Below are 27024 nucleotides of genomic sequence, written 5' to 3' on the forward strand. Positions count from 1 at the left end.
AAAGCCACAAAGCCAACCAAAATAGATCTATATGCAAATCTGACCAGATTTTAATAAAGAGACAATACAAAATCTTTATGAAAAAATTTACAGAAGTACATGCAACTTGATTTAGGATCAAAAAACACAGTACGTGATCCATTTGAGGTGGGGTGATAAACAACTGAAGTGCACACTGACACCTGCTAAATGGGAGTCACCAGCACTGAGGCTCATCACTTGTACTAAGTGAGGGAAGTCCTACCTGTGCCATCCAGTGAAAAGGCAGCTCTTAAATCTTCCCTGTTGAGTTTAATATTAAAATGAGATGGGTATAAAAATACATTAGGGAAAATAATATATAAAAAGAATGAAAGGACCAGTATACAAACCGCAGGATGGTCTCTGCCCAAAGTTTTCTCGCGGATGGCCAAGGCATCGTTCAGTAGACTAGCTGCATCTTTGTATTTATTCTGGTCTCTAAATTGAAAAACACACAGTTAAGTGTTATAGACACAGCTTACTACATCTCTGTAAAATGTAATTTTGGAACTAAAGAAATAGAAGTTAAGCTTCAGTTGTTAAAAAATAGACGCTAGCTATTAAGACTATTAAAAACACTCCTAATGTAGGAGAAAAAGACTCCATCAATAAATGTACTGGCAAGGTGAGCTGGGAGTCGGGCCTGATTAGCTTTTGAACCTGGCCCTCCCATCTAGATCACTGGGACAATACTACCCCCATAACCCCGCACACAGTAAGCGAGGCCATCCAGAACGGAGAGGCAGACGGAACAGATCCCAGGGTCTGCACCCAGTTCTGCCAGCTACCGGCTGCGTGGCTCTGGCATGTCACATGGGCTCCACAGTCGCAGTCGGCCCACCTAAAAAGGAAGGACGTGACTCACAGAGCTGCTCTAAGAAGCTAATGATTCGCCACGTGCCATGGAAAAGCCTGTGAAACAGAAGCCCAGGACGCACCCCGCAGTGTCTGCTGGAGCAGGGCGGGGCGAAGGGTCCTGCTGACAGTGGGGAGACAGAAGCACCTCCAGCCCAGCCCCCCTGGTTTAAGTGCTACCTGATGATGGGGCTGCAAACCAGTTACTTACTTTGTGAGACTGAGTACACATACTTCCCAACTGAGTAAGAACGGCTGCCCAGCAAGGCTTTGCCCTGCAGAAGCCAGACTGTCCTGCAGAACACTGGAAGGGCTAATAAGCCTTCCAGATCCTCCGAAGCACACTAATTCTGGCCAAGTATATAGGTTTTGGACTTCCCTGGTGGCGCAGTGGTTAAGAATCCGCCTGCCAACGCAGGGCACACAGGTTCGAGCCCTGGTCCGGGAAGATCCCACATGCCAAGGAGCAACTAAGCCCCTGGGCCACAACTACTGAGCCTGCGTGCCATAGCTACTGAAGCCCACGTGCCTAGAGCCCGTGCTCCGCAACAAGAGAAGCCACTGCAATGACACGCCCACGCACCACAACGAAGAGTAGCCCCTGCTCGCCAAAACTAGAGAAAGTCTGCGTGCAGCAACGAAGACCCAACACAGCCAAAAAATAAATGAATAAACATATATTAAAAAAAGGTAACAGAACATTCACAGAAGGATACAAATGACTAAACACACACAATCACAGAATACAAATTAATACACAATGCTGCACTTCTCCATTAATAAAGAATAAGAGACAAGCAGCCCAGCCCCAGGCTGGTGATGGAGGAGGAGGAGTGTGAACTGGCACCACCTTCCCGAAAGCAGCTGGGCAACATGTACCAAGAAGCGTATCATGTTTTGTTTTGTTTTTTTAATTTATTTATTTAACTTATTTATTTTTGGCTGTGTTGGGTCTTCATTGCTGCCCGCAGGCTTTCTCTAGTTGTGGCGAGCAGGGGCTACTCTTCGTTGCGGTGCACGGGCTCTAGGTGCGTGGGCTTCAGTAGTTGGGGCACATGGGCTCAAGAGTTGCGGCTCACGGACTCTAGAGCGCAGGTTCAGTAGTTGTGGCACCCAGGCTTAGTTGCTCTGCTGCATGTGGGATCTTCTCAGACCAGGGATCGAACCCATGTCCCCTGCATTGGCAGGCGGATTGTCAACCACTGCGCCACCAGGGAAGCCCGCGTATCATGCTTATACTCTAACCCGCTTTAGGAATTGACACTAAAACAAAATACAAAATCCTGAGCAAAACTTGAGCAAAAGATGTTCATCAGTAGATTAATGCCCCCCCACAAAAAGCTTAAAATTAAATGTCCCTTAACAGAAAAATGTTGAAATAGAGTTATGGTACAGCTCTAGAACACAACATTAAATATGAATATATACATAGCTGCTAACTTTTTTCAAATGTTCTGCTGACATGAGTAAACTCTCACGCTATAGTGCGAAGGAAAAACACAAGACTGAGGAGAGGCCACCGAAGTCCCAGCACCCAGCACAATGACATCTGTGTGACCACGCACCCTAAGTACAACAAATTCCAGTGGCATTCTACGCACATTTTTTATTTAACTCATTTACAATAAAAATATCTACCATCAGCCAGAAACTCTCATGTTCTTCGTAGGCATGTAAATTTTTTAAAGATCTTTCTGGAATGAAATTTAGCATAATCTACCAAGATTTTAAATGCAACCTGTGACTAGGGAATTCTTACAATAATGCGTAACAGTAAAAATCTGCAAACCTAAATGTCCATCAGCAGGAACCTGTCAAAAAATGTCAGGACTACCTGTAAAACAGAGTGCTATGCGGCATGGAAAAGGCTGTGCTCTCTCGAAGCCGAGCCGCGGCAGTGGCCTGGAGCTGCAGCAGTGGCATGGCAGTGCTCAGTTTCCTTCCGGTGCTCTTTAAGGCCATCACCTCTCTCTCTGGACAGTTTACTCCTCTTCTCTTCATGGAGCCCTCCCCCTCCTTTCCCACTCCCTGCTCAGGTTCCCAGCTCCATCCCCGCCAGCCCCATGCTGCTGCCTCCTGCCGGGCTGCCCTGCCTCCAGGCTCCAGCCCCCTCAGGTCCTGTGCACTCCCCACAGCCACTCTTCTAAGACCTAGCACCTGCAGAGTGCCCAGTCCTTTCAGCCCCATCTCTTACTACTGCCAAACAGGATGCAGGAGTCTGCCCCAAACACACCCTTCAAGGCCGCAGAAAGCGCTCGCACCCCTCCATTAGGCCTTCCCTAATCCTCTCAGCTGGAAGGCATCTTTCTGTTCCATGAACACTTCTGGGCTACTTTCTTTCTTTATTGGCCATACCAAGCGGCTTATGGGATCATAGTTCCCCAACCACGGATTGAACCCGGGCCCCAGCAGTGAAAGCGCAGAGTCCTAACTCCTGGACCGCCAGGGAATTCCCACTTCTCTGTTATTTTATTAACAACAGTCTCCCTGCTTCTATAATTACATATGAACATAGCCAGCCTATTCTCTAAACAAGGTTCTCAGTTCCTTTAGAAACAGGTTTAGATGATGCTGTTTGACTATTTCACAGTGCCAGGTAACACCATGTCTCACATCCCCCGCAACCCTTCAGAGGCTCAGAAAAGCTAAGGGCTCTGGACAACATCCTCTGTCTAGGGGCCACTTAGCAGAGATACAAACTGAACTCTCCTGACTTCAAATTCCACGTTCTGGTTTCTCCTTGAGAACAGGTATTATGTATCCATCTTTAGGGTCTCACAGAAACCAGCCCAAAGTCTTACATACATCTGGATCAAAACTGTTGGCTAAACTGAAACAACCAAACCAACAAAGAAAAAATGGAGCAGTTCCCTGAAACCCACCACACTGGAGTGGCCACAGCAAACCAGTCCTGCATGTGAGTAACACCCCGACCTGCTCGATTTCAGGTCAGTTCGGCTAAAAGACAGAAGCAGACAAAGGGCTCCCACATACCACTGCCCAGTCAGTGCCTAGGCAAACTATCTAATTCCATTCAGGAAGTTCACCAAAGGCTTCTGAGTTAGCAAACATTTTCAAGTGACTCAAGGTGGAGACAAGAAGACAACCTGGTCCTCAACTTCAAGGAGCCAGGATCCCGGGAGAAGAGATGACAAAATTCAAATCACCCGGAGGCCAAGTACAGGGCAAGCGCTGCGAGAGAGGCAGGGACAGGGTTAAGGGGCACAACTTGGGAAGGGGCACGTGGAGCCCTGGATTCAGAAAGGAGAGAGAGCTGACAAGGCCTCAGAAAGGCAGGGGATACGGGCAGGCAGGGTGGGCAGAAGGAGCCTGGTATACCAAGTATTGTGGGGAAAAAAGTCAAAAGAGCTTAGCCTGGCCAGAGCGAAGGGTGCTGTGGGCTAGTCCTGGACGGCTGCCTGGGAGCCCCAGGCAGCGTCTGTTCTTCAGGGTCATGCTCTTGCCAGAGAGCTTGCTAAATGTTTGAACTTAACCCCTGGCTGTGTGAAGACAAATGGACGATAAGGCTGGAAAAGTAGCTCATAACAGTTTACAGAAACGTATTTTTAGGACAAGCTCGTTAAAAACGTTGTCTCTAGGTAAAATTAAGAGAATAAAATGAGGACTACTAGCCTGTACACCAAGGCCAAGATGTTCAGCATGGTGGCCACGTCCGGGTGGTCATGGCCAGAGGTCTTCTCCAGGTCCTCCAGGGCCTGCTTGCAGAGGGGCACGGCGACCTCGTAGCGCCCCTGCGAGGCGTACTGGATGACCAGGTTGTGCAGGGTGCGCAGCCGCGCGGGGATCTCGTAGCCACCCTGCTGGGCGGCCGCCGCTGCACTGCTCTGCTGCTGCTGCACTACACAGAGAAGGGCTCACTTCAGGCAATAGAGAAAATCACCCGATGACACCAGCTGATTAGCACTCCCCGCTCTGGCTCTGGTCCAGGTCAGCACGTGGTCCCCACTGTACCAAACCTGTCCAGCATTCCCTGCGCAGGCGAGGCAACACCAGCAACTTGTCGGGGATGCCGCACGCGCCCCAACAGTGTGGTGAGACTGCTCTTGGCCCCAGGAAAACTCTTTTGCCCTTTCATTCCGTGAGAATCCACAGATCGCGTCGGAACTGCTGGTGCGTGCCCCTGTTTACAAGGGCTGGCTCAACACGTTACTCTATCCCAGCGAGAAAACGACTCGCAATTCTCTGGGGAACCACGAGGCAGCCTGAGTGTGCAAGGGCTGCTGTGAGGCAGGCTGCAGGCACGCCACCGCCTGCTAATGACAGCAATTACACCCCAAGAGGACCCGCCACCTCCGTCTGCATGCAGCCATTTAACCACCACTCCCAACTTACTTCCTTGACCAGGGTCGTCGTCGTCATTTGGGAAGAGGTCATCCAGAGGTTCTTTGGTGGAATCAGTGTCTTTGTCCTCCTATAAAACCAACCCAGGACAATATTAGTCTTACAAATACTATAAATCCTGCACTGGAAATCTTTGATACAAATTTCATTTAAACTAAAAATAGAAAAGATGGTTTGTTTTTCAGATCAAACATAGGACTAGCCACAATTTGGTCTATCCATCAGTTCAGTAAAGAGTAATAAAAGGCCTGCTAGACTGAACTCAAAGTACTTGTCCGGGCAGGAGTGGCAGAACAGATCACGATGGCATCTCTGTGCCTTAGTCGTCACCCGTGCCCTACAGAAGTTTAAAGAGCAGGGAAGCCCTTACTTGAAATAAATTTTATTTGGAAACCAAACGATTAAAATGGCAAATCTCTGAACACCGCAGAACTGGCAGGCTGGACACTCCCCTCCCCACCCAGCATCTCCACCGCAGGACCCCTAAGAGCAGTGTGACAGCCTATGACTCGTGTTCCCCACAGATGAGCCCTCAGGTAAAAAGAGTGAGTACGCGCTGGAGAGAACAGACAGCAGCTCGACCAGGAGAACTCAGCGGCGCCCTGGCACAGACGGACACCATCTGCCTCTGGAAGGGGCCCGAGAGGCACCTGTCACCTTTATAACATTCCCATCTGGGACACACAATCCAAACACACTCATGAGGAAACACCAGACAAACCCGAACGGAGGAACAATCTATGAAGTAACTGGCCTGTATTCTTCAAGAACATCAATGTCACGAAAGACAAAGACAGGCTTTCTTCTTTCTGTGAAAGGACCTGTTCCAGATGAAAGATGACTAAAGGGACGGGACCACTATGTCCAACATGTGGTCCTGAACTGGATCCTGGAATGAGTGAAAAACGTCATCGAGGACTCTGCTGAGATAACCAACAAAAAATGGAATCTGGGCTGCAGAGGACAGAGGAAGCACTGCGCCTGTGTTCAATCTCCTGAATCTGACCCCAGCCCTGGGTCTCACAGGAGAACTCCTCATGCTAAGGAAATGCACCAGCAGCGGTAGGAGGAACGGGGCAGAAAAATTATCATGCGAACCCCCTAAAAGGGGAGGCAGGGTTAGCTCATTGTATCTCTTCTCCAAGCTAGACATGTTTTCCAAATAAAATGTTTTAAATGTCTCTGATTCTATGAGACTAGCTTTCCCCTGCTCAATGTTATCCAGTTTTCCAGGTGAATCCACTTCTCTATTCTTATTCCCACAGCAACCTACAGGAGTTATAGCTTTTAAATCAAAACATTCAGTTGCTCCTGACCTAGAGATGCAAGGGAGAAATACAGTATGCCTCATAAAACAGGGTGCTGTGGACTAATTGTGCCCAAAATCATGTTGAAGCCCTAACCCCCAGTGTGATGGTATTTGGAGGAAATTAGGTTAGATAAAATCACAAGGGTGAGGCCCTCACGATGGGATTAGTACCCTAATAACAAGAAGAGACATCAGAGAGCTAGTTCTCCCTCCCCCCACACCCACACCCTGCCATGTGCAAACATAGTAAGAAAACAGCTATCTGCAAGCTGGGAAAAGGGTCCTCACCAGAAACCAGCCATGCTGGCACCCTGATGTCTGACTTCCAGCCTCCAGATCTATGAGAAAGTAAATGATCTGCTCTTTAAGCCACCCAGGCTATGGTATCTGGTTATGGCAGCCAAGCTAAGACACAGGGCAAGTGTAGGTCTGCTGGTACAATACACAAAACCACTCCTGCAGTCTTAGGACGAGGGCTCAGACTGGAGACACAAACGTGGACCTCAACGGTATACAGATCATGTAGCGGACATGCCTAGGACTATGTAGGCATTAAAAACATTAGCTCAAAATACCATGTGAAATCCAGGACTGGAGTCGAGAGCAGAAAAGGGACACTAATGGAAGGACTGGTGAAATCCAAATAAAGGCTGTAGTTCTGTTAATAGTGACGTAGCAATAGCAACGTTAATTTCTTACTTTTAACAAACGTACTGCTAGGGACTGAATGTCTGTCCTCCCCACCCCCTCATCCCTATGTTGAAGCCCTAATGGTCAGTGTGATGGTGTCTGGAGGTGGGGCCTCTGGGAGGCAGTGTGGGTTAGATGCGGTCATGAGGATGGGGCCACCATGACGACATTAGTTACACAAAGAGCAAGAGACTCTAGGTGTGTGTGTCTCTCTCTCTCTTTGCACAAATGCACCAAGGAGGCCACACGAGGACACACCAGGAAGAAGGCCCTCACCAAGAAACCGACCAAGCTGTCACCCTGATCTCAGACTTGCAGCTTCCAGAACCAGGAGAAATTAACTCTGTTGTTTAAGCCATGCAGCCTACGGTACTCTGGAGACAGACAGCGCCCCAAGTTAACTCAGACACGTTATGCGGCAATACAAGATGTTAACACTAGGGGAACCTGGGTGAAGGGCATGTGGGAATTCTCTTTACAGTATCACGTCAAGAGACCTAGGGTCTCTTGCTCTTCGTGTAACTAATGTCGTCACGGTGGCCCCATCCTCATGACTGCATCTAACCCACACTACCTCCCAGAGGCCCCACCTCTGACTTTTCTGTGAATCTAAAATTATTCCAAAATAAAGAAGGTTACTTTAAAAAAAAACTTAACTGAATCAGAAATAAACAGTAAACGAAAAACGGTAATCGAGATTGGGATGAACATCCAGAGAGAGCCAACAGAAGAAGGAAAAGACCACGATCCTTGGGGAACCCTAACATCCAGGAACCGCAGGAGGCCAAGGAGGCACGAGCGAGGGCGCAGGAGAACCAATGGCATCCTGGGAGCAGGGCAGAGCGCTGCAAAGAGAAAGTGAGGATCCACTACAAACTACAGAGGCAGTCCCGAGTCTGGATTCAGGCGACTGGATCAGGGCACTGTTAAAGGAAAAGCATTCCAGCAGCGGGATGTGCATGGAAGCCAGACCGCAAAGGGTGAGGATGCTCAGGAGATCTCAAGCTGCAACAGGCCTCGCTGAAGGCAATGGCACCTCTTTGCATTTATTTTATATTTACAAAGTATTTTTTGAACTGACCATCGTTCAAAAAAAACACATACGAAGAAACTACTCCAGAGAGAACTTATATGACTTGCCCAGGGACTCAGTCCCAAGACCCTTAATCCTTGGTCTTGTTTAAACACAATCGCTGAAGGAAACAGGAAAACACTGCCGGCTTTACTGAAACAATCTACCGATGATAACGTGGTAACTGTCAATACTGCATTCCTACAGAACCACTTACTGATGGAGAAATGTCATCATCGTATTTTTTTAGCTGATTCATGAATTCCAGATGCTTCTTTTCTTCCTCCAGTTGAGCCACAGACTGCTCACTCTTCTGCAATTTCTGCTGCGTGTTGGCCAATTCATCCCGCAGCCACTGATTCTCCTGGCACAGACGACGAACCTGTGCACGCAGCTTCTGCTTCTCCGACTCGACGGCATTCAGGTGATTTGACAGAGCCATCATAACCTAGACAGACAGAAACGCTGACAACACTGCAGTACTCAGCCCAACAAACGCCACCTCCCGTCTCCGCAAGCGTCCTGGGGTTGTAGCTCTACCTGACACCTGCAGACACGTGCTCCAAAGTACATACAAGTACATTTTGCCATTTACTTCTATTTCCACCCTTTCTTTAGTCACAGGCTACATTCAGGGCATGATCAAGAATATCACATGCTCAGAACGTCTATGAAAAATGCATTTCTTTTTTCTGTTTAGAAAGTATCTCGAATGGACTAGCAATGGACAGGCAGCTACTGTACTGATGAAGCTGTGTTCTTTTACTTTTTATCTAGATGGCGCAAACAGAATTTCTCAGAGACCCTTTGCCACGGGTGAGAGCACGTGCACACACCTGCACATGTGCTCAGAGTGCAGGTCACTCTGTGAGGGGCTGGTGGTGGAGCTGGGGCGGGGCACACAGACAAGACTTCTTCGCCACTGCAGGGGAAGGGACGAAGGCTCTGTGTTGTGGCCAGTACCAAGAGTCAGGACGCCCTGACGCACTCATAAGCGGAGGTCCCTACTGGGCTCTGCCTGGGGTGCACTGATGGGTCTCAGGGACCGGCCTGCCTGGGAGGATAAGGGCTGGAAGAGTTGGGGAGGAAAGCCGGCTTCGGTCTGTTCTCTCTGCAGACCGTGCACCTGCCCCTCCCTCTTTATTATCCTCCTAGGTCTAAAACCTGACACTCTAGAAGGTGGGGCTCTTTCCTCCTCCTCCTTTTAACCCCAATATCTGCCAAACTAAAAAAGGAGGTTCACCTCTATATCGCTTTTCAACACAACTTGCAAAATAAGAGATTCACAATAACCAAAGTCCTACAATTAGAATCTGTAACATGCTTAGGATGGAGAATTCTAAAATCAGGGTATGGCCGTCACTTTGGTACAGAATGATTTCCTCTGTGAAAGCAGGAACTGGTAACCCAGCAGCCCCACTTCTGCCTCATTCATTCGCTATACAAGACGAAAGCTAAGAAAGAAGAAGCCAATTTTTAGTGTATTTAATTTTACCTAAAATATGTTGGCAAAGCTGAAAGTTATGGTGGGGGGCGGGGGCACACCTAAATGTTTCCAATTTTTTCATCTCTATGTCTAGCAGGATAGAAACAAAGGTTTAGTCAAGTGCCTAAGACAATCTTGTCTTGGGGTACTGCAGAGACTATGAGCTGTTGGCCAACATTCACCCTTCTTCCTCAGGCTTAAGAACCTGGAACTCTAAGGGGCAAGACAACATTCCCCAGTGTCCCTCACAACTAGGTATGCCCACGGAACCAAGTTCTGGCCAATGAGGTGTAAGGAGAGTGCCACGCACACTTCAAGGAGGTAAAGGGAGGAGGCACACCCTTCCTGCCCCTTCGCAGTCCTAGGGTGGGGTCACGTGGCTGCAGCTGGGACTGTCTTAGCCCACGAGATAGGCTGACTGGGGTGCAGTGCAGCAGGTGGCAGGCTCCTGGGTACCCGACACCCATGCAGCTATAGCACCCATCTGGGACAGCCCACCTCAGTATGTGCTTTTACATGTGACTATGATATTTACGCCACTGTTTTTGTTTTTTGATATATGCAGCCAAATCAAATCCTAACCGACACAGAGTTACCTATTTTCGCTCTACTTTTTAAAATGCAGACATGCCCAAATCATCATTTGTATAACATACATAACCCACATATAAGCTGATTTCTATTATTCTATAAGTATCTGCCCTCTAGTTTAGTTAAACCTCGTATGTCAAACAAAGTCTCCCCTTTTCCAGACTGTCAACTTCACGTTCATATCTGAGACTTGTACCTGTGCCTCGCTCAGGCCAAGCTCCAACATTTCCAGTGACTTTCGGATCATGTTTGATTTCTCTTCCACCAGATTACTTTCGTCATCTTTCTTCAAACACTTCAGTGTCTCCAGTAAACTTTGTAAAATGGAATTGTGCTCATTCTTCAGAGCCTCCAGGCCCTGAATTACTTGCTTTGTCTTAGAAATAATTTCATCCTGTGTAAGCTTCTCCAACTTGTCTTCCTTTATGTACACCATTGTGGACATGTTGTCATACATTCTAGGATGGAAAAAGAAAAAAAAGATAGAAATCTCATTAGAGGCTTAATTTATGTTACATCTTTAATGAAATACATGTGTGAAGACTTTTGAATTAACATTTTTATAGGTGAATAATAAATAGGTGTATTGTGATTTATTACCTGGAAATACTACATTCTGTACTGTTTGTCCTTTGCAGACCAAATTAATTACTTTTCTGGCTTATGTCTGAATTTTTTTTTTTTTACGGAAGAAATGACAGTAACTGAAATTAATGCCAAAGATGAAAAGCAGCAAAACATCCAAATGGCATTTCTAAAACACACAGCAGGGCTTCCCTGGTGGCACAGTGGCTAGGAATCCGCCTGCTAATTCAGGGGACATGGGTTCGAGCCCTGGTCCGGGAAGATTCCACATGCCGCCGAACAACTTAGCCCACGTGCGACGGCTACTGAAGCCCGCGCGCCTAGAGCCCGTGCTCCGCAACGAGAAGCCACCACAATGAGAAGCCCGCGCACCACAACAAAGAGTAGACCCCACTCGCCGCAACTAGAGAAAAGCCCACATGCAGCAACGAAGACCCAATGCAGCCAAAAATGAAATAAATAAATAAAATTTTAAAATAAATAAAACACATAGCCTCTGTGAACAAAATCTTCTGTGAATGTTTGCAAGCTTTTTTTTCCTTAATGAAATGCAGAAGGGACAGTAAATTCTCGGTCACATATTTACCAGACAAAGCCTTGAGAAGGGGTCACAGCTGGAGAAGGAGAAACCAGCAAAGGAGCACGGGAACAATCAGAGCAGCAAGAAAACCACACCTGACTGAAGCCTGGTGACAAAAGAGTGACACAGCAGGATGACCAGTGCTGTAAAGACTCCAGGAGGGGGCTTCCCTGGTGGCACAGTGGTTAAGAATCCGCCTGCCAATACAGGGGACACAGGTTTGAGCCCTGGTCTGGGAAGATCCCACATGCCGCAGAGCAACTAAGCCTGTGCACCACAACTACTGAGCCCGCGTGCCACAACTACTGAAGCCCATACACCTAGAGCCCATGCTCCACAACAAGAGAAGCCACCACAATGAGAAGCCCCCACACCACAACGAAGAGTAGCCCCCGCTCGCTGCAACTAGAGAAAGCCCGCGCGCAGCATCGAAGACCCAAGGCAGCCATAGATTAATTTTTAAAAACATATTAAAAAAAAAAAAAGACTCCAGGAGGGTGAGGGCTGAGCATGCCTACTGGGTCAGACTAGCCAAGAGGTCACCAGCACGAAATCATATGGTGTCTGGGACTGGTTTTAAAATACTACAGTGAGAAGGTAAAGGAAAGGGGAAAGGAGCACATAAAACAATGTCAGCAAAATGGTGATGATGGCTAATACGAAGCAATAGTTCTTTTTACTATCCTCTCTAGTTTCATGTCTGTTTTTAAACCCCATAATTTTTTTTTTTAAGGCCACAAACAGTGATTAGGAAAGCCTGTTCAGGAGAGTGACAGGGACAGAAGTCATATTAAATCACCTGAGAGTGATTTCCTTCAGAGCACTTACGACTACCCAAAATCTTTGTTTTCACATATTATCTTATATTCCCTGAAATATGAATTCTATTTAAAAGGCAAGACTTTACCTTATACCCACAGTGAATGCATACTACGTAGGACAGTTCCCGGCCCTCACAGACCATCTGGTGAATGGATGGACTGATAGATGCTGGGGGAAGGGAAGCACTGGTTGGTTGTTTGTTTTGTTTTGTTTTGGGGGGGGGCACGCCGCGTGGCTTGTGGGATCTTAGTTCCCTGACCATGGGTTGAACCTGGGCTACGGCAGTGAAAGCGCCGAATCCTAACCACTAGACCACCAGGGAACTCTGGGGAAGCAGTGTTGAAGCAGTGAATACAGACCACACATTCCAGGATTTGGGAGTGAAGGCTGCAAGTAGCTGAAAACAGGGTCACATCTGTCCTTATACCCCCAGTTTCATACTGGAAAACTGATTTTTTTGCATAACACAAAGACTAAACTTTGGAAATTTAGAAGCTGTCTGTAGGACTATTCAGAAATCCACCTCCATAACACGAAGAGCCCAGAAAACAAAAGAACAGAGGCGACTCCTCTACCTGACGGTGTAGTATTATTAGATTTGTTACATACTTATTTAACTCATAGCTCTCCAACTGCACTGCAAACTCCAGTAGAGCAGGGACCTCATTTGTCTTGTTCAGCACTATATTCCCAGCCTGCCACACAGTAAACGCTAAATATATGTTTGCTGAATGAAGGAAGGAAACATTTTAGAACCAGCTTCCAATGAACAGGACTCAATACCACTAGGTTAAGGTGTGGATCTGAGCACTGCCTAAGGTTCACTTCCCAGAACTGGTGTCCCTAGAGAAAGAAAACAAACCCAATATGAAGAACTCCTTCTCCACTTTTGGCAGCAACACATTTATGTATTATTTCCTAACGATGCAACGTTTATTCTCTTCTTCCCCAACCTAGACCATAAAAGTGTTTTACTACAACATACTCTGAGCGAGGCCTTGGCTTACACAGGGTGACAAGGGCCTCACCCTCAGGGACATGCAGGTAAGGAGAAGATAAGTAAATGAACAAATCCACCCAGAGCTAAAGACACTTTACAGGTGACAGGACTTACGGTGGGAGCATGGGGGGTGAGGGGGCAGCAGCTCTTCCACTGGAGAGGGGAAGCCAGCTACTCAAGAGAAACGACCCCCGACCGCCACCCCCAGGAGAGCCGTTCTTAGCAAATGAGCACATCTTCTCTAGACGAAGTGCGGGGCGCTGCTGGCAACGGGCGAGCAGAGATGTGCATGCTCCTGCTGCCTGTGAGCAGCTGCACCACGCTGCAGGTCGCTGTGAGCTACGCACACTCACGGTGATAAGACTAGAGACGCACAGGAGTGAGGCCACAGCACACCTGCGTTCTGAAGGCAAGAGCCGGGGTGAGGGGGCCACGGCAGCAGTCAGGAGAGAGAGGAGGGCATCAGTGGCCACGCCATGGAGCCATCCATCAAGACCCACGGCACTTACTTCCCAGCCCTCTGCTGGCCCGAGGTTTGATGCTTCTGCTCAGAAAGCCAAACACCTCGCCAGCAACTTCTCAGTCTTTCCCAGCAACATTAAACCCAAAGGGACGCAGAGGAGAGTCTGTAGACCTAGTAATAAATGGCAGCGACTTCACTGCTCAAATCACCTCCGGAAAACCAAGGCTCTTGGGGCATGAATGGGCAGTAAGTCCTAGCTCTGCAGGTTAAATTCTGTCCAGCTATAAAGATGGTCAGTGTCACACCTCTACAGGTTACAGCAGTGGCTGAAACGGGAATGACGTAAAAGAGAAAGGGGGACAGTGTTTATACAAAAGTAGGAAAACCACAAAAGGCAGGACTTAGGTAAAAAAGAAAACAAAATGAGAAAGACTTACCACTTTAATTGAGGGAATGCCTCAATTAAGTAAATACATTTAGAGAAACCCAATTTTAATTCCTTAAGGAATATGTAACAAAACTGGCCCCAGGGTACTGCTCACACACTCTTGCAATGGCTCTAACCATATACACAAGAGTAATGAATACAAATGTTATCTGGATGCATGCATGTACACACACACACACCCCCCCGAAAAAGAGTCGCTTAAGGCAGTTTTCTTTTAAACTTACTCTTAAAAGAAAATGAGAATCCAAATGCTTTTGGGGGGCACTTAGAAATGAGATGACAGGTGCTGTGGACAGGACGGAGCCTGGCTCCACCACCAGCCATCACCTCAGCATGGGCGAAGTCCCCAAACCTCCTGGGGTCTCAGTGGTTAGCAGACCTCCCTCACCAGGCTTTTATCAACATGGGCGAGTGTAGATGGGGCACTAAGCACAGGGCTGACAGACACATAGGAACCGCTCAGTAATCAATGCAATCTCCCACCCGAGAGATAAGGAATCAGGAACTTCCCTAATAAATGACTGCTCAAGGTCTGCAGACACACTTCCTATAACTCACTACTCTGTAAGATAGTCAGTTCCTTGTTAGACTGTTCCAGTATTTAGTTAGAAAGTTATTCCTTTTGCTGAGTTGATATCTTCCTCCTTGTAACTTCTACCCACTGAGCCAACTTCTTCCCTCTAAAATAAACACAAAATACATTTACTATCGCATCCACAAGATAACGTTTCAAATATTGTGTGACAGGCATAGGACTCTGCAAATCTTCCATCTCCCTGGCTCACACCTCACACTACTCCTCTGGCACGCCTCAATCGTGACAGTTTCTTCATCTCCCATCCAAGTCACCATCACATGGATTCAACTGTGCACGCTGCTTCTTCAGAGGGAAGCACACAATGGCACATATATTTATACTGCTCCATAGCTCTCTTATTTCTAAGCTAAGCCATTATAACCACAGGTGGGTTATATAAAAAACAGCGCTAAGACAACTGGCTATTTGCGGCGGGGGCGGGGGGGGGGTGGGATGCATTCCTACCCTCACTATACACTAAAATAAATTCCATATTGCATAAAGAATTAAAGGTTAAAAAACCCATGAGAAACTAGAATAAAATTTAGGCAAAGATCTATAAGCATACAGGTGAAGGTAAAGAGCATTCTATGAATAAAATGGCAGAGAACTAAAAGAAAAGACTAATAAGAGTTTATTTAAAGTAAGAGGGCTTCCCTGGTGGCACAGTGGTTGGGAATCCGCCTGCCAGTGCAAGGGACACGGGTTCAAGCCCTGGTCCAGGAAGATCCCACATGCTGTGGAGCAACTAAGCCCATGCGCCACAACTACTGAGCCTGAGCTCTAGAGCCCGCTAGCCACAACTACTGAGCCTGTGTGCCACAACTACTGAACTACTGAGCCTGTGTGCCACCACACTAGAGCCTGTGCTCCGCAACGAGAAGCCACCGCAAATAGAGAAAGCCCACGCGCAGCAATGAAGACCCAACACAGCCAAAAATAAATATAAATTTAATTTTTTAAAAAAAGGTATGTTTAAAATAAGAAACTGCTAGGGAGTTCCCTGGTGACCTAGTGGTTAGGATTCTGGGCCTTCACTCTCGTGGCCCGGGTTCAATCCCTGGTCGGGGAACTGAGATCCCACAAGCCCCAGGACGCTGCCAAAAAAAAAAAACCTCCTACTAAAGTTTGATCTGGAAACAACCTTTCTGAGGAAACACTATTTTGCAGCCCATCACAGTAGAGAGCTGAGAGGGTTAAGGCAGAGGTCACGCTGATTTCTAATGTCAGCCATCCCAGTTTGTCAGCCCTCAGTCTCCCTCCACCCCTGCTGCTGAGTGCGCCTCCAGGCGGCTCCGCTGATGCATCAGCCAGCACAGCCCTGGCAGGCGCACAACAAATAGACACGCTAGTTATTCTGTTGCTCAAACTGTTCCAGCTCTGGCCATGGGAGCTCTTTCCGTTTCTTTTGTGCCCCACTGACATGCCCATCCTTTTATTTTTCGAGCACTTTCTGGCACTACAAGACATTCCAGGCCCATCTTGTATTCTCCCTAGCCCAGCCCTAGAATCAGCCATTAGTCCAAAACTGGGCTCAGGGGTCTCCCTCCCAAAATCCATAAACCGGGCTTCCCCGGTGGCGCAGTGGTTGAGAGTCTGCCTGCCAGTGCAGGGGACACAGGTTTGAGCCCTGGTCCAGGAAGATCCCACATGCCGCGGAGCAACTAAGCCCGTGCGCCACAACTACTAAGCTTGCACACCACAACTACTGAGCCCACGAACTGCAGCTACTGAAGCCTGCACGCTCTAGGGCCCGTGTGACGCAACTACTGAGCCCACGCGCCTAGAGCCTGTGCTCCGCAACGAGAAGCCACTGCAACGAGAAGCCCGCACACCACAACAAAGAGTAACCCCCGCTCGCCACAGCTAGGGAAAGCCCGTGCATAGCAACAAAGACCCAACACAGCCAACAATTAAAAAAAGAAACAAAAAAAAGAAATGTGGGGAATAAAAGTAGCAGCTCTGTATGCAGAGTGAATAACAGCCAAGACAGAAATGTGAGTTATTCTGACAGTTCTTGAGTGCGAAATGAAGTCCCTATAAACACAGCAGAGAGTGGCACAGAAAAATAAGATGGAGGGAAGCACACGGAGGCCTTTACCTAGCGAAGACTGGTAGCAGAAAATCACACTTGAGATGTTTTTCCAAGAGATACCTGAGCTGATCCAGTGGGAAACTCTGGCAGCCAGCCAGACCCATCCCTGCACACAAGCCCTGATGAGCACCAGACACGGGGAAGGTGCTGACGCAGAGGGCAGCAGTGAGGAGACGCAGGTCGAGAGTCTCTAATGGGTCTGTAGAAAACAACCCAAGTTGTACTCAGGGAAATATTCAGTGCCATGATCTGAATGTCTGTATCCCCCCAAAGTCATATGTTGAAACCTAGCCCCTAAGGTGATGGTATCTGGAGGTAGGGCTTCTGGGAAGGCCATGAGAGTGGAGCCCTCATGAATGGGATTAGTGCTCTTATAAAAAAGACCCCAGAGACCTCCCTCACCCCTTCCCCCAGTGAGGACACAGGGAGACACCATCTATGAAACAAAAGCAGGCTCTCACCAGACACCGAATCTCCTGTCACCATGACCTTGGACTTCCCAGCCTTCAGAACTATGAGAAATAAATTTCTGTTGTTTGTAAGCCACCCAGTTTATGGTATTTTGTTACAGCAGCCTGAATGGACTAAGACATTCAGTATCCTGGAACCCAAGATTACAGTGTGTTGTGGGTAAAACGACGTAAGTGTCAAAACTTAAAAAATTAAATGAATGAGCCATCAATTCCACTCCTGGGTATATACCCAAGAAAACTGAAAACATGTTTATGTAAAAACTTACACATGAATGGTCCAAAAAACAAAATGCTGGACAAATGTAAAACTTGTACACAAATATTTTGGCATTAATCATAATACTAAAAATGTGGGACTAACCCAAATGTCCGTCAACTAATGAATGGACAAACAAACTGGGGTATATCTAGACAGTGGAATATTATTTGGCAATAAAAAGGAATGAGATACTGATACATGCTACAACATAGCTAACGGTGTGCTAACTGAAGGAAGCCAGACACAAAAGGCCACATGTTGCATAACTCCATTTATATGAAGTGTCCATGGAGACAGAAGGTAGATTAGTAGTTGCCAAAGGGACAGGAGTATGGGGAGTAACAGCTAACGGGTACAGGATTTCTTTTTGGGGTGATGAAAATGTTCTGGAAACAGATGGTTGCAAAACCCTGTGAATTTTTTCATACATGAATCATATCTCAGTAAAATACAACCAGAATTTTTTTTAATTAAATGATACAGATCAAAGAAAAACACAAAACCCCACTTTGGGACCTAATCTATTTTAGCTTTGTCAAGGAGTCACAGAAAGCTTCATTTCTCAACCTTTTTATCCTATGCTCCCCTTTTGATAAAAAAAATCTCAAGCCCTTCTCAAGGTATTTAAAAATGTCTAAATACACAATACGTTACCTATTGCAACTAAAAAGGTAATCAATGGTAATATTAGAAGTAAAAACATACATACTTTTTGGTTCTGAAATTTCAGAACAAAAATTATACAGTGTAGAGTCAAAGGGAAATACAATTCGAGAATTTCCAGGGGATGGTTCATTTTTGTTTTGGTGGGGGCAGGAGAGGGTAAGCAGGGAGGTGTGTCACTCCCCCAGTTTATATAACAAAGTTAAGGTTCATATTTGAGCAAAATCCAAAAAGGTCTCCTGCAGGGTCTCAATCTTGTTCAAACCATGACATTTTGGATAAAAATGCAAATGTCACACCCCTTTGTAGTTTGTATTACAATAGTGAGTTTGTTTTCTAAATATAATACCATATTATAATAATAAATATATTTTATCCAGCTCTACACGGCCTGCCCGTACCCACTGAGAATCACTATAATCTACTCGAGGGAGGATGTGCTGTATCAGGTACCTCCTGACCAGAAATTTCATCTCTGGGCTATGAACTGACAGAGACAACTGAGAGATACAACTCCAGAGCCTGCCAATGGAAACTACTGACTGCATCATTTTCTGCTAGAACCATGGTATCTCCTCTCATCTAACTTTATCTAATCCTTTTATTTCCTCTTCTAAACTTGGGTCACAAGAATGAACTTGAATGAACAAAAATCCTGCTGGCCTAAAAATCAGAAAAATCTATAAAGTGAAATGTTTTAAAATTAAAGACTCCATAATTACAGTATCTATTCTGAATTTGTTTCCACCCTAAAACTATAAACCACTGGATAAAACAAAAGCTTGTATTTGCCTCTTGGGTGAGTCTACTGTAGATGCCCTTGCAGAATTAGAAATAAAGGCAGAACTCCAGGTACTTTTCCCCACAGCCCTGCTCAGGAAGTTGCGGCTGAGTGTGGTTCTGTTTTGCACTGGGCCACCTCTGCGTACAGAGATCCTCTAACTCTATGATAACCTAAACCACACCACCTGTGGAAAGAACTTTACAAGAAGGCCAGGTCCCCCACCAGCTGGTGAAGTGCCTACCTCTCCCCGAGCAGCGCTCCAGGCCAGGGCCAGGAGTGCACTGAGGTCTTTTAATCTGCTGTGGGACCACAGGTCCATCTCTCCACATACAAATTTTAAGTATGAGAAGCTACAGGGAAGGGTACTACATGAAAATATGGGAGAACATGCGTTTTCCTGAAACAAGGATGAGTGAGCCCAAATGATGCAGATGTCTCTATTACAAGTCCTTGGTTGAGCAAGCAAAAAGGAAAAACAGCTTCACCAGACGTGACTAAGAGAATACATAAGAGGGTGGTTATGGGTGACTGGGGCAAAAGAATATAGAGTATTCATTCTGTGGTTTAAAAAAAACCATTTTTATTTCAAAATGAAAAATGTCACCAGATTAACATAATACCATAGGACGAAGTTCACGTATTTAAATGCTAATCAATAACACATACATGAAATAATTTTCTTTCCTAAAGAAAGGAAATTAAAAAAAATTTTTTAGGGGCTTCCCTGGTGGCGCAGTGGTTGGGAGTCCACCTGCCGATGCAGGGGACACGGGTTCGTGCCCCGGTCCGGGAGGATCCCACATGCCGCGGAGCGGCTGGGCCCGTGAGCCATGGCCGCTGAGCCTGCGCGTCTGGAGCCTGTGCTCCGCAGCGGGAGAGGCCACAACAGTGAGAGGCCCGCGTACCGCAAAAAAAAAAAAAAGGCACAGCCAAAAAAGTTAAGCCCCAGATTGGGAAAAAGTATTTCTAACATATGGCAAAAGACATGTACCCAAATACATAAAGAACTCCTACAATCAATAACAAAAAGACAACCCAATTTTTTTAATGGGCAAAAGACTTTAACAGACACTTCACAACAGCAGGTATACAAAAGGCCAATAAGTATGTGAATAAGTGCTCATCATCATGAGTCATCAGGGAAATGCTCACTAAACCCATCACAAGATGCTACGGCCTTGCAGTCGCTAAGATGAAGCAGACAACACCAAAAGCTGGAGAGAACATGGAGCAACTGGAACACACACACTGCTGGCGGGAGTGTAAAATGCACAACCACTTGAGAAAACTGGCAGTGTCTTTACAAGTTAATCCTACATCTAACCTATGAACAATGCCACTCCTAGGTATTTATGCAAAAGAAATGAAAATGTGGGACTTCCCTGGCGGTCCAGTATTTATGATCCCATGCTTCCACTGCAGGGGGGGAAAGGGGGCACAGGTTCTATTCCTGGTTGGGGAACTAAGATCCTGCATGCCTCGGGATGAGGCCAAAAAAAGATGTATGTCCACACAGTCCTGTACAAGAATGAGTGCTCCCCACCCCAGATGCGCAACAAAAGGAGAATGGCTAGACTGTGGTAGATCCATACAAAAGAACAATACTCAGGAAGAGAAAGAAGGAAATCACTGACCCATGCTATTGTAGGTGTTGAATTTTTTTTAATTTATTTATTTATTATTTTTGGCTGCATTGGGTGTTCACTGCTGCATGCCGGCTTTCTCTAGTTGTGGTAAGCGGGGGCTACTCTTCGTTGCGGTGCGCGGGCTTCTCATTGCAGTGGCTTCTCCTGTTGTGGAACACGGGCTCTCGGCATGCAGGCTTCAGTAGTTGTGGCATGCGGGCTCAGTAGTTGTGGCGCACGGACTTAACTGCTCTGCGGGCATGTGGGATCTTCCCAGACCAGGGATCGAACCTGTGCCACCTGCATTGGCAGGCAGATTCTTAACCACTGCGCCACCAGGGAAGTCCTGCATGTGCTGAATTTTAAATGGTTACGCTGAGTTACAGAAGATGGATGCGAAAATACATATATTGTTTAATCTCATTTGCATGAAATTCTAGAATAGACGGAACTAACCTATGGTTATGGAAGTAAGTCAGTATTGCTGGTAGGGGAGTGCAGGCCACCTCTAGGAGCTACGGGAGGCAGCCCTCAGCTGACAGCCAGCCAGCAAGAAAACCAGGACATCAGTCCTACCACCAAAAGAACTGAATTCTGCCACAACCGCAAGAGCTTGCAAGAGCATCCTGAGCTCTGGAAGAGCTCAACACACAACTGTAGCCACGTGAGCCCTGAGCAGAGGATCCAGCCAAGCCATGCCTGGACCCCTCATCCACGGAAACTGTGAGATAACAAACATTACTGTTCTAAACCACTAAATTTGCAGTAATTTGTTATATGGTAAATAGAAAACTAACATAAATGTCACACAAAAAAAGCTTTAGAACTTAATGATGTTTTAGTTAAAAAAAAGTAGAAATTATGGATGAATCTTGAGGACATTATGCTAAGTAAAATTAGCCAGTCACAAAAAGACAAATACTGTATGACTCCAGTTATCTGAGGTATCTAAAGTAGTTAAATCTATAGAAACAGGAATTAGAATGGTGGTTGCCAGGGGCTAAGGGGATGGGGGGAAATAGGGAGTTGTTATTTAATGGATACAGTTTTAGTTTTGGAAGATGAAAAAGTTCCAGAGATCTACTGCACAACAATGTAAATATATTTAAGACTACCGAAATACACTCTTAAAAATGTTTAAGATGGTAAATTTGGGGGTTTTTAAAACCACAATCTAAAAAGAATAGAAATTAACATTTTCCCCATTTGGTCAATAATACAAATAATTTTTAGACAGAATAAGTGAATTTAAGAGAAAACACACCACCATATTCACCGTAAGAATGAAGATTCAGTCAGCTTTTACTGACCACGGAGCCTGTGCCAGCTTCTCTGAAGGCCACAAGTACTACAACACCAACATGGTGACCCGAAACACTATACTTTAGACAGCAACCCCAAGGAGTGACCATGACCACCTGCATCACCTGGGCTTTTGAAACTGAAGAAATGGGGCAAGGGCATCCCAGGTGAAGGCAACTGGAAGACTGAGCTTAGCATTACTGGGATTCATGATAGCAAGGTGGTTCAAAGCTTGAAGTGTACAAGCAAAAAGCCTTGAATTAGAAGGCTTTAAACCAGCTGTATACCTCTGGTTTACATAACTTACCCTCTCTAATCCTCAGTTTCCTCAACAGCAGGATAGAGGCGATTGCTGTACCAATTTTACCTGGTACAGTGCTAAATTCACTATTATCAGTTTTATCGTAGAAGTTTAATAACTTCAAAGAGGCTGGAGCATAAATTTCCACATCATGCCATCGAAGTCAGGGAACAATCTAAGGTTTGAGTTGAGTTAGGCATTTCCCTGGCGGTCCAGTGGTTAAGACTTCGCCTTCCAATGCAGGGGGTGCGTGTTCGATCCCTGGTCAGGGAGCTAAGATCCCACATGCCTCATGGCCAAAAACCCAAAACATAAAAAACAGAAGCAATATTGTAACAAGCTCAGTAAAGACTTTAAAAATGGTCCACATCAAAAACAAAAAACAAAAAACCTTTAAAAAAAGAAAAAAAAGTTGAGGTGAGTGGGATATTTTAGAACCAAGGAAATAATTTCTACTTTACACATGCACTTAGCTTAAATTGTTTGTTCTAGTGATATTCACTTATATCTGCTTTATTAAGTATCAACGACATACCAAGCATATTTAAAAGCATAGATTGAGACTGCTTTCATCTGCCTCCAAAAATCAGTTAAAAATAAAAACATAATTCATTTTTGATCTAAGAGTATGTTAACCAGCAGGCTACAGGGCAGAATGACACAAGGATGCCTTGGGAGAAAAAAAAAGCAGGTCATCTCTGAATTAGCCCTCCAGTCTTGGGAAGCAATATTCTCAGGAAAAGTTTAAAAGGTCACAAATAGCCCTCCAGAACCAAACCCAATAGACTTTTCTGTCCAAATCTTTCCTTACCTCTTAGCCAATTTGATACTGCCCTCCTCTTCTTCCCTGTGTCCCAGGGCTTTCCTACCCTTAGGGCCACTCCGCAATCTCTACCAAGTGCCAGAAGCTCTCACATCTTTATCTCCAGCCTAAATCTTGTCTTGAGCTCCAGGCCTGAATCTCCAACAGACCACTAATCCACTTGGCCGCCCCACGAGCATCATGGATTTAACCTACCCAAACCCAAACTCACCATCTCCTCCTCCCATTTTCCCCATCGTGGTGGGTGTCACCTGCCAGTGAGTCACCCAAGTTAGAGACAGGGAAGTGACTCTAAATGTATTCCTTCACATTATGTGCCAAGCACTGACACTGAATACACCAGATAAAAATCCCCACCCTGCCCTTGTGGAGACTGAATGTAAGTGGAGACGACAGATAAACTATATAAGAAAATAATTAAGTAGGGAATTCCCCGGCAGTCCAGTGGTTAGGACTCCGAGCTCTCACTGCAGAGGGCCTGGGTTCAATCCCTGGTCGGGGAACTAAAATCCCACAATCCTCGAAATGTGGCCCCCCCCAAAAAAAGAATATAATATTGTACAGAGAGTGAGAAGTAGTAAGGAGTGTGTGGAGAAGTGAGGACATACTGATATCCTGAAGAGCAGACTCGGAATGCGACTGGGCGGACTTGAATGAGGGCAAGAGTAGGAAGACAAGGGGAAAAGATGGGGTGGGGTGCTTACAGGACACTGGCAAGAACTTCAGCAGAGGAGTGACATGATCCCACCTAGGTTTTAGCAGTTGGCTTGGGTTTGAAAACTGCCTATAGTCTCCTTCTGCCTACAGCCCCACCCTTCCCCCACTCCACTCAGGTCCCAAGTCAGGACCACCCTCCCTAGACACACTGTATATCGCCTTTCCTGATCTCATCCTTCCATTCTCACCCATTCCCAATCTGCAGCGCCACCACTCCCAGTCCCACCCCACTTTTCTTCAAGTCTCCCAGCCAGAATCACCTCCTCAGAGCACTTGGCACAGCATTCAATCTCATCTGTGGTACCAGACTGTGAGCTCCTCCAGGACAGCGACTGTCCCCGTATCCCCGACTACTCAGCACAGCACCTACCATTCAGCTGGTTCAATACACATTTAAGACCTTGTTTTCACATCTTAATAGGCTAACCATTTTTATCCTATACCACGAAATGGACACTTAAAACTTCCCTGTACTTTTTGATCAGTACTTTTGTACTGATCACTTCTTTGTTAATAAAGTTCTGGTTCATTATCATATTTCACTTAGGTTTCCAGGTTATACGAATCCTACACTTTAACTTCTGACTTTTCCACTTCTAATTTTCTTTTTGTACAATTACATTTTGCAATAGTTTATAGCCCTACATGGAAAGCTACACATTGACTTACCTATCTTTCAACATTATGAAACATGCTTAAGGTATAATTTTTTAAAAGAATATATAATTTAAGTAACTGCAGCTGAGTTTTTACTTACTATGCAATATTTAGGATACTATGTGCCTCTCTCCCCGGTGGCATTTCCTCCCTCCTCCTTGCTGCGATTCCCACGCATGTCTTTCTTCCTTTATTATGTACTGTCTACAGTACTGTTAGAAGACACTGCCAAGCTAGGTGAACCTGCAAGGCTGCCGTGAGGTTACCACCCCAGGTCCTCCACGCCCCTCAGTGACAACAGGGCTGCCAGGCTCCACTGCAACATGAGGCTGCATTCTTAGATGACTTGGAGAAACTGGCTCTTAAGAGAGGGTCCTCCCCCACAACATATAATCCCACACAATCTGAAATTTTTAATGTTTAATATCACTGTACTCTTAGAGGTACTTAGGAAACAGAACAATGAATCAAATTTCCCACCTTAACTAAGGTTTGTTGCCAGTCCATAAAGGAGGGTCATCCTAAATAAGAGTATGAGATCTAAGGAGGTTGTTCCAATTTCTAATGGGACTATTCACTGAACTATTACAATGTATTCTGAGCTAATGATTCTGATCAGTGGCTTAGTCATGCTCTACAAAAAAAACCTTTGCATTTAACTAATGCAAAGGCTCAAAGAACCAACTGCCCCTTCACACAGCAGTTTAAATGGTGTATCACAAATTTTCTGCTCTCACACTTCTAAAGAACATTATTTTTGCAAGTTCTCCTTAACAAACGCTTAATATGTAAACTCTGAATGTGCTGTTTAACAAAACAGTAAAAAGCAGCAACAGTACAAAAATCTCTAACACCGAATTGCCTGGATCTACAAACCTTAAGTTATAAAACCATCCAATTCACCAGGCATTCGCTTTTTTAATATTTTATTTTAAATTTTTAAGGAAAGAGGTACATCAAATTTGACAACCGAGTAGATATTCCAGGACCGGAATGCTACAAGTTTAGTGGGAGCAACTCCAGCCTAGGCGAACACTGGGGATGAGGCGTTTCGGGTCTGGCCGCTAGAAGAAAGAGGCCGCGGGGCAGGCGAGGTCCAGCCGGACTCTCGGGAAGGAGCCCGCACGCTTCCGACCCGCCGACCGACCGCGAGCATGACAGGCGCGCCCGCCCTGGGCGGTGCCGCGGGAGAGGGCGGGGGCCGGAAGGAAGAGGAAGGACTCGGACAAAGCAAGCCGGGCCGGCCGCCCCCTCCCCGCGCGCCGCGTCCAGCCTCCCGTCCCCAGCCGCGCGGCTCCCGGGGCCACAGCTGTTCCCAGGGCGGCCGCCCCCGCCCGCAGCGGGGCCAAGCCTGCGACGCTGGGCCGGGCGGGGGGCCGGGAGGGGCCGGAGCCAGATGGGCACGCGGAGGAGACCCGAACCTGAAGGGGCCGTGACGGGGATGGGCCGGGGTCCTGGGCGGCGGCCGGGGCCGGTGGAGAAAGGGGACGGACCTGCTGGAGGCTCGAGGGCCGGAGAGGAGCCGGGAGGAGCCGGGGGCGGGAAGGGACACGGGTGCGGCCGGAGGACCCGGGCCCGCCGCCGACTCACCGTGCTGCTCCCGCGGGGCCGCGCGCTCGCGCTGTCAGCACCGGGAGGCCGCGGGCGCGTGCGCCGAGCGGGACCGCCGGGGCTGTCGCCTCGCCGCCTCAGGTGCGGCGCCGCGGTCACAAGCGAGGGGCGCCGGCGCGGCCGCCCCGCAGCATCCTCGGCCGCCCACGCGCGCTGTGTCCCGCGGCTCCTCCTCGCAGCCGCCGCCCAGCCAGCTCCGGCTCCGCTGCTCCCGCTCCGCTGCTCCCGCCGCCGAAAATGGCGTCTCCGCGTCCCTCCCCCGGCTCGGCGTCCCCGCCCCACAATGCCGCGCGCCACCGTGACGTCACCCTGCCCCGCCGCCTATGGGCGGGGCAGCTCGGGAACCTGGGGCCAGGCGGAGCGGGCCTCCTGGAGCCAGACGCGGTCCCAGGCTGGCTGTCGCGGGCCACACTGGGGGCGGGGAGGGGGTACTACCCCCCTCCGTGGGCGGCCCCGCGCGGGCAGGGCCAGAAGGTGGCCTGAGGAGGGCGCTGGCCCAGCGCTGCCGGTCAGCACCGCGTCCTGGCCCTTCCCTCCCGGGCGCGGCCGTCTCCTCCTCTCATGTATCAGGAATAATATTTATTCACATAATATTTATGTGCTCGTTTAAATCTTTCCAGAACCCACGAGGGGGGCTTTCACCAGCCCCTCCAAAGGAAAGGGTCCTGAGGCGCTAGCCTAAGCCAGGAGGCCTTTCTCCAGGACAATCTGGAGTCTTCGGTCGAGACCCTGACCCCCCAGTGCCCACGCCTTGCCTATCTCGTTCCCTCGCCCCTGGGCCATCGGATCTTCAAGGACCTGAGTCCACGGGCTCTTTCCAAGCCCTCCCCTCAGCCACAAAGGCCTCGCAGGA

General features: G+C 47.4%; 1 protein-coding gene across 10 annotated transcripts in view; it reads right to left on the reverse strand.

The window, feature by feature from the left end:
- Positions 1 to 26416, reverse strand: part of KLC1 (kinesin light chain 1) — a 58375-nt gene extending 31959 nt beyond the window's left edge. For all 10 annotated transcript variants that reach the window (XM_060003853.2, XM_060003851.2, XM_060003850.2 and 7 more), the window contains exons 1-6: positions 26151 to 26416; positions 10583 to 10844; positions 8527 to 8757; positions 5230 to 5308; positions 4510 to 4735; positions 372 to 459 (exon numbers count right to left, since the gene is read on the reverse strand). In XM_060003853.2, coding sequence (XP_059859836.1) covers positions 372 to 459; positions 4510 to 4735; positions 5230 to 5308; positions 8527 to 8757; positions 10583 to 10843 — 885 coding nt within the window. In that variant the 5' untranslated portion in view covers position 10844; positions 26151 to 26416. The remainder of the gene's footprint in view (positions 1 to 371; positions 460 to 4509; positions 4736 to 5229; positions 5309 to 8526; positions 8758 to 10582; positions 10845 to 26150) is intronic.
- Between the last annotated feature and the right edge of the window lie 608 nt (positions 26417 to 27024).

The sequence above is a fragment of the Delphinus delphis genome, chromosome 2 (assembly GCF_949987515.2).
Source record: "Delphinus delphis chromosome 2, mDelDel1.2, whole genome shotgun sequence".
NCBI classification, from domain to species: Eukaryota; Metazoa; Chordata; class Mammalia; order Artiodactyla; family Delphinidae; genus Delphinus; species Delphinus delphis.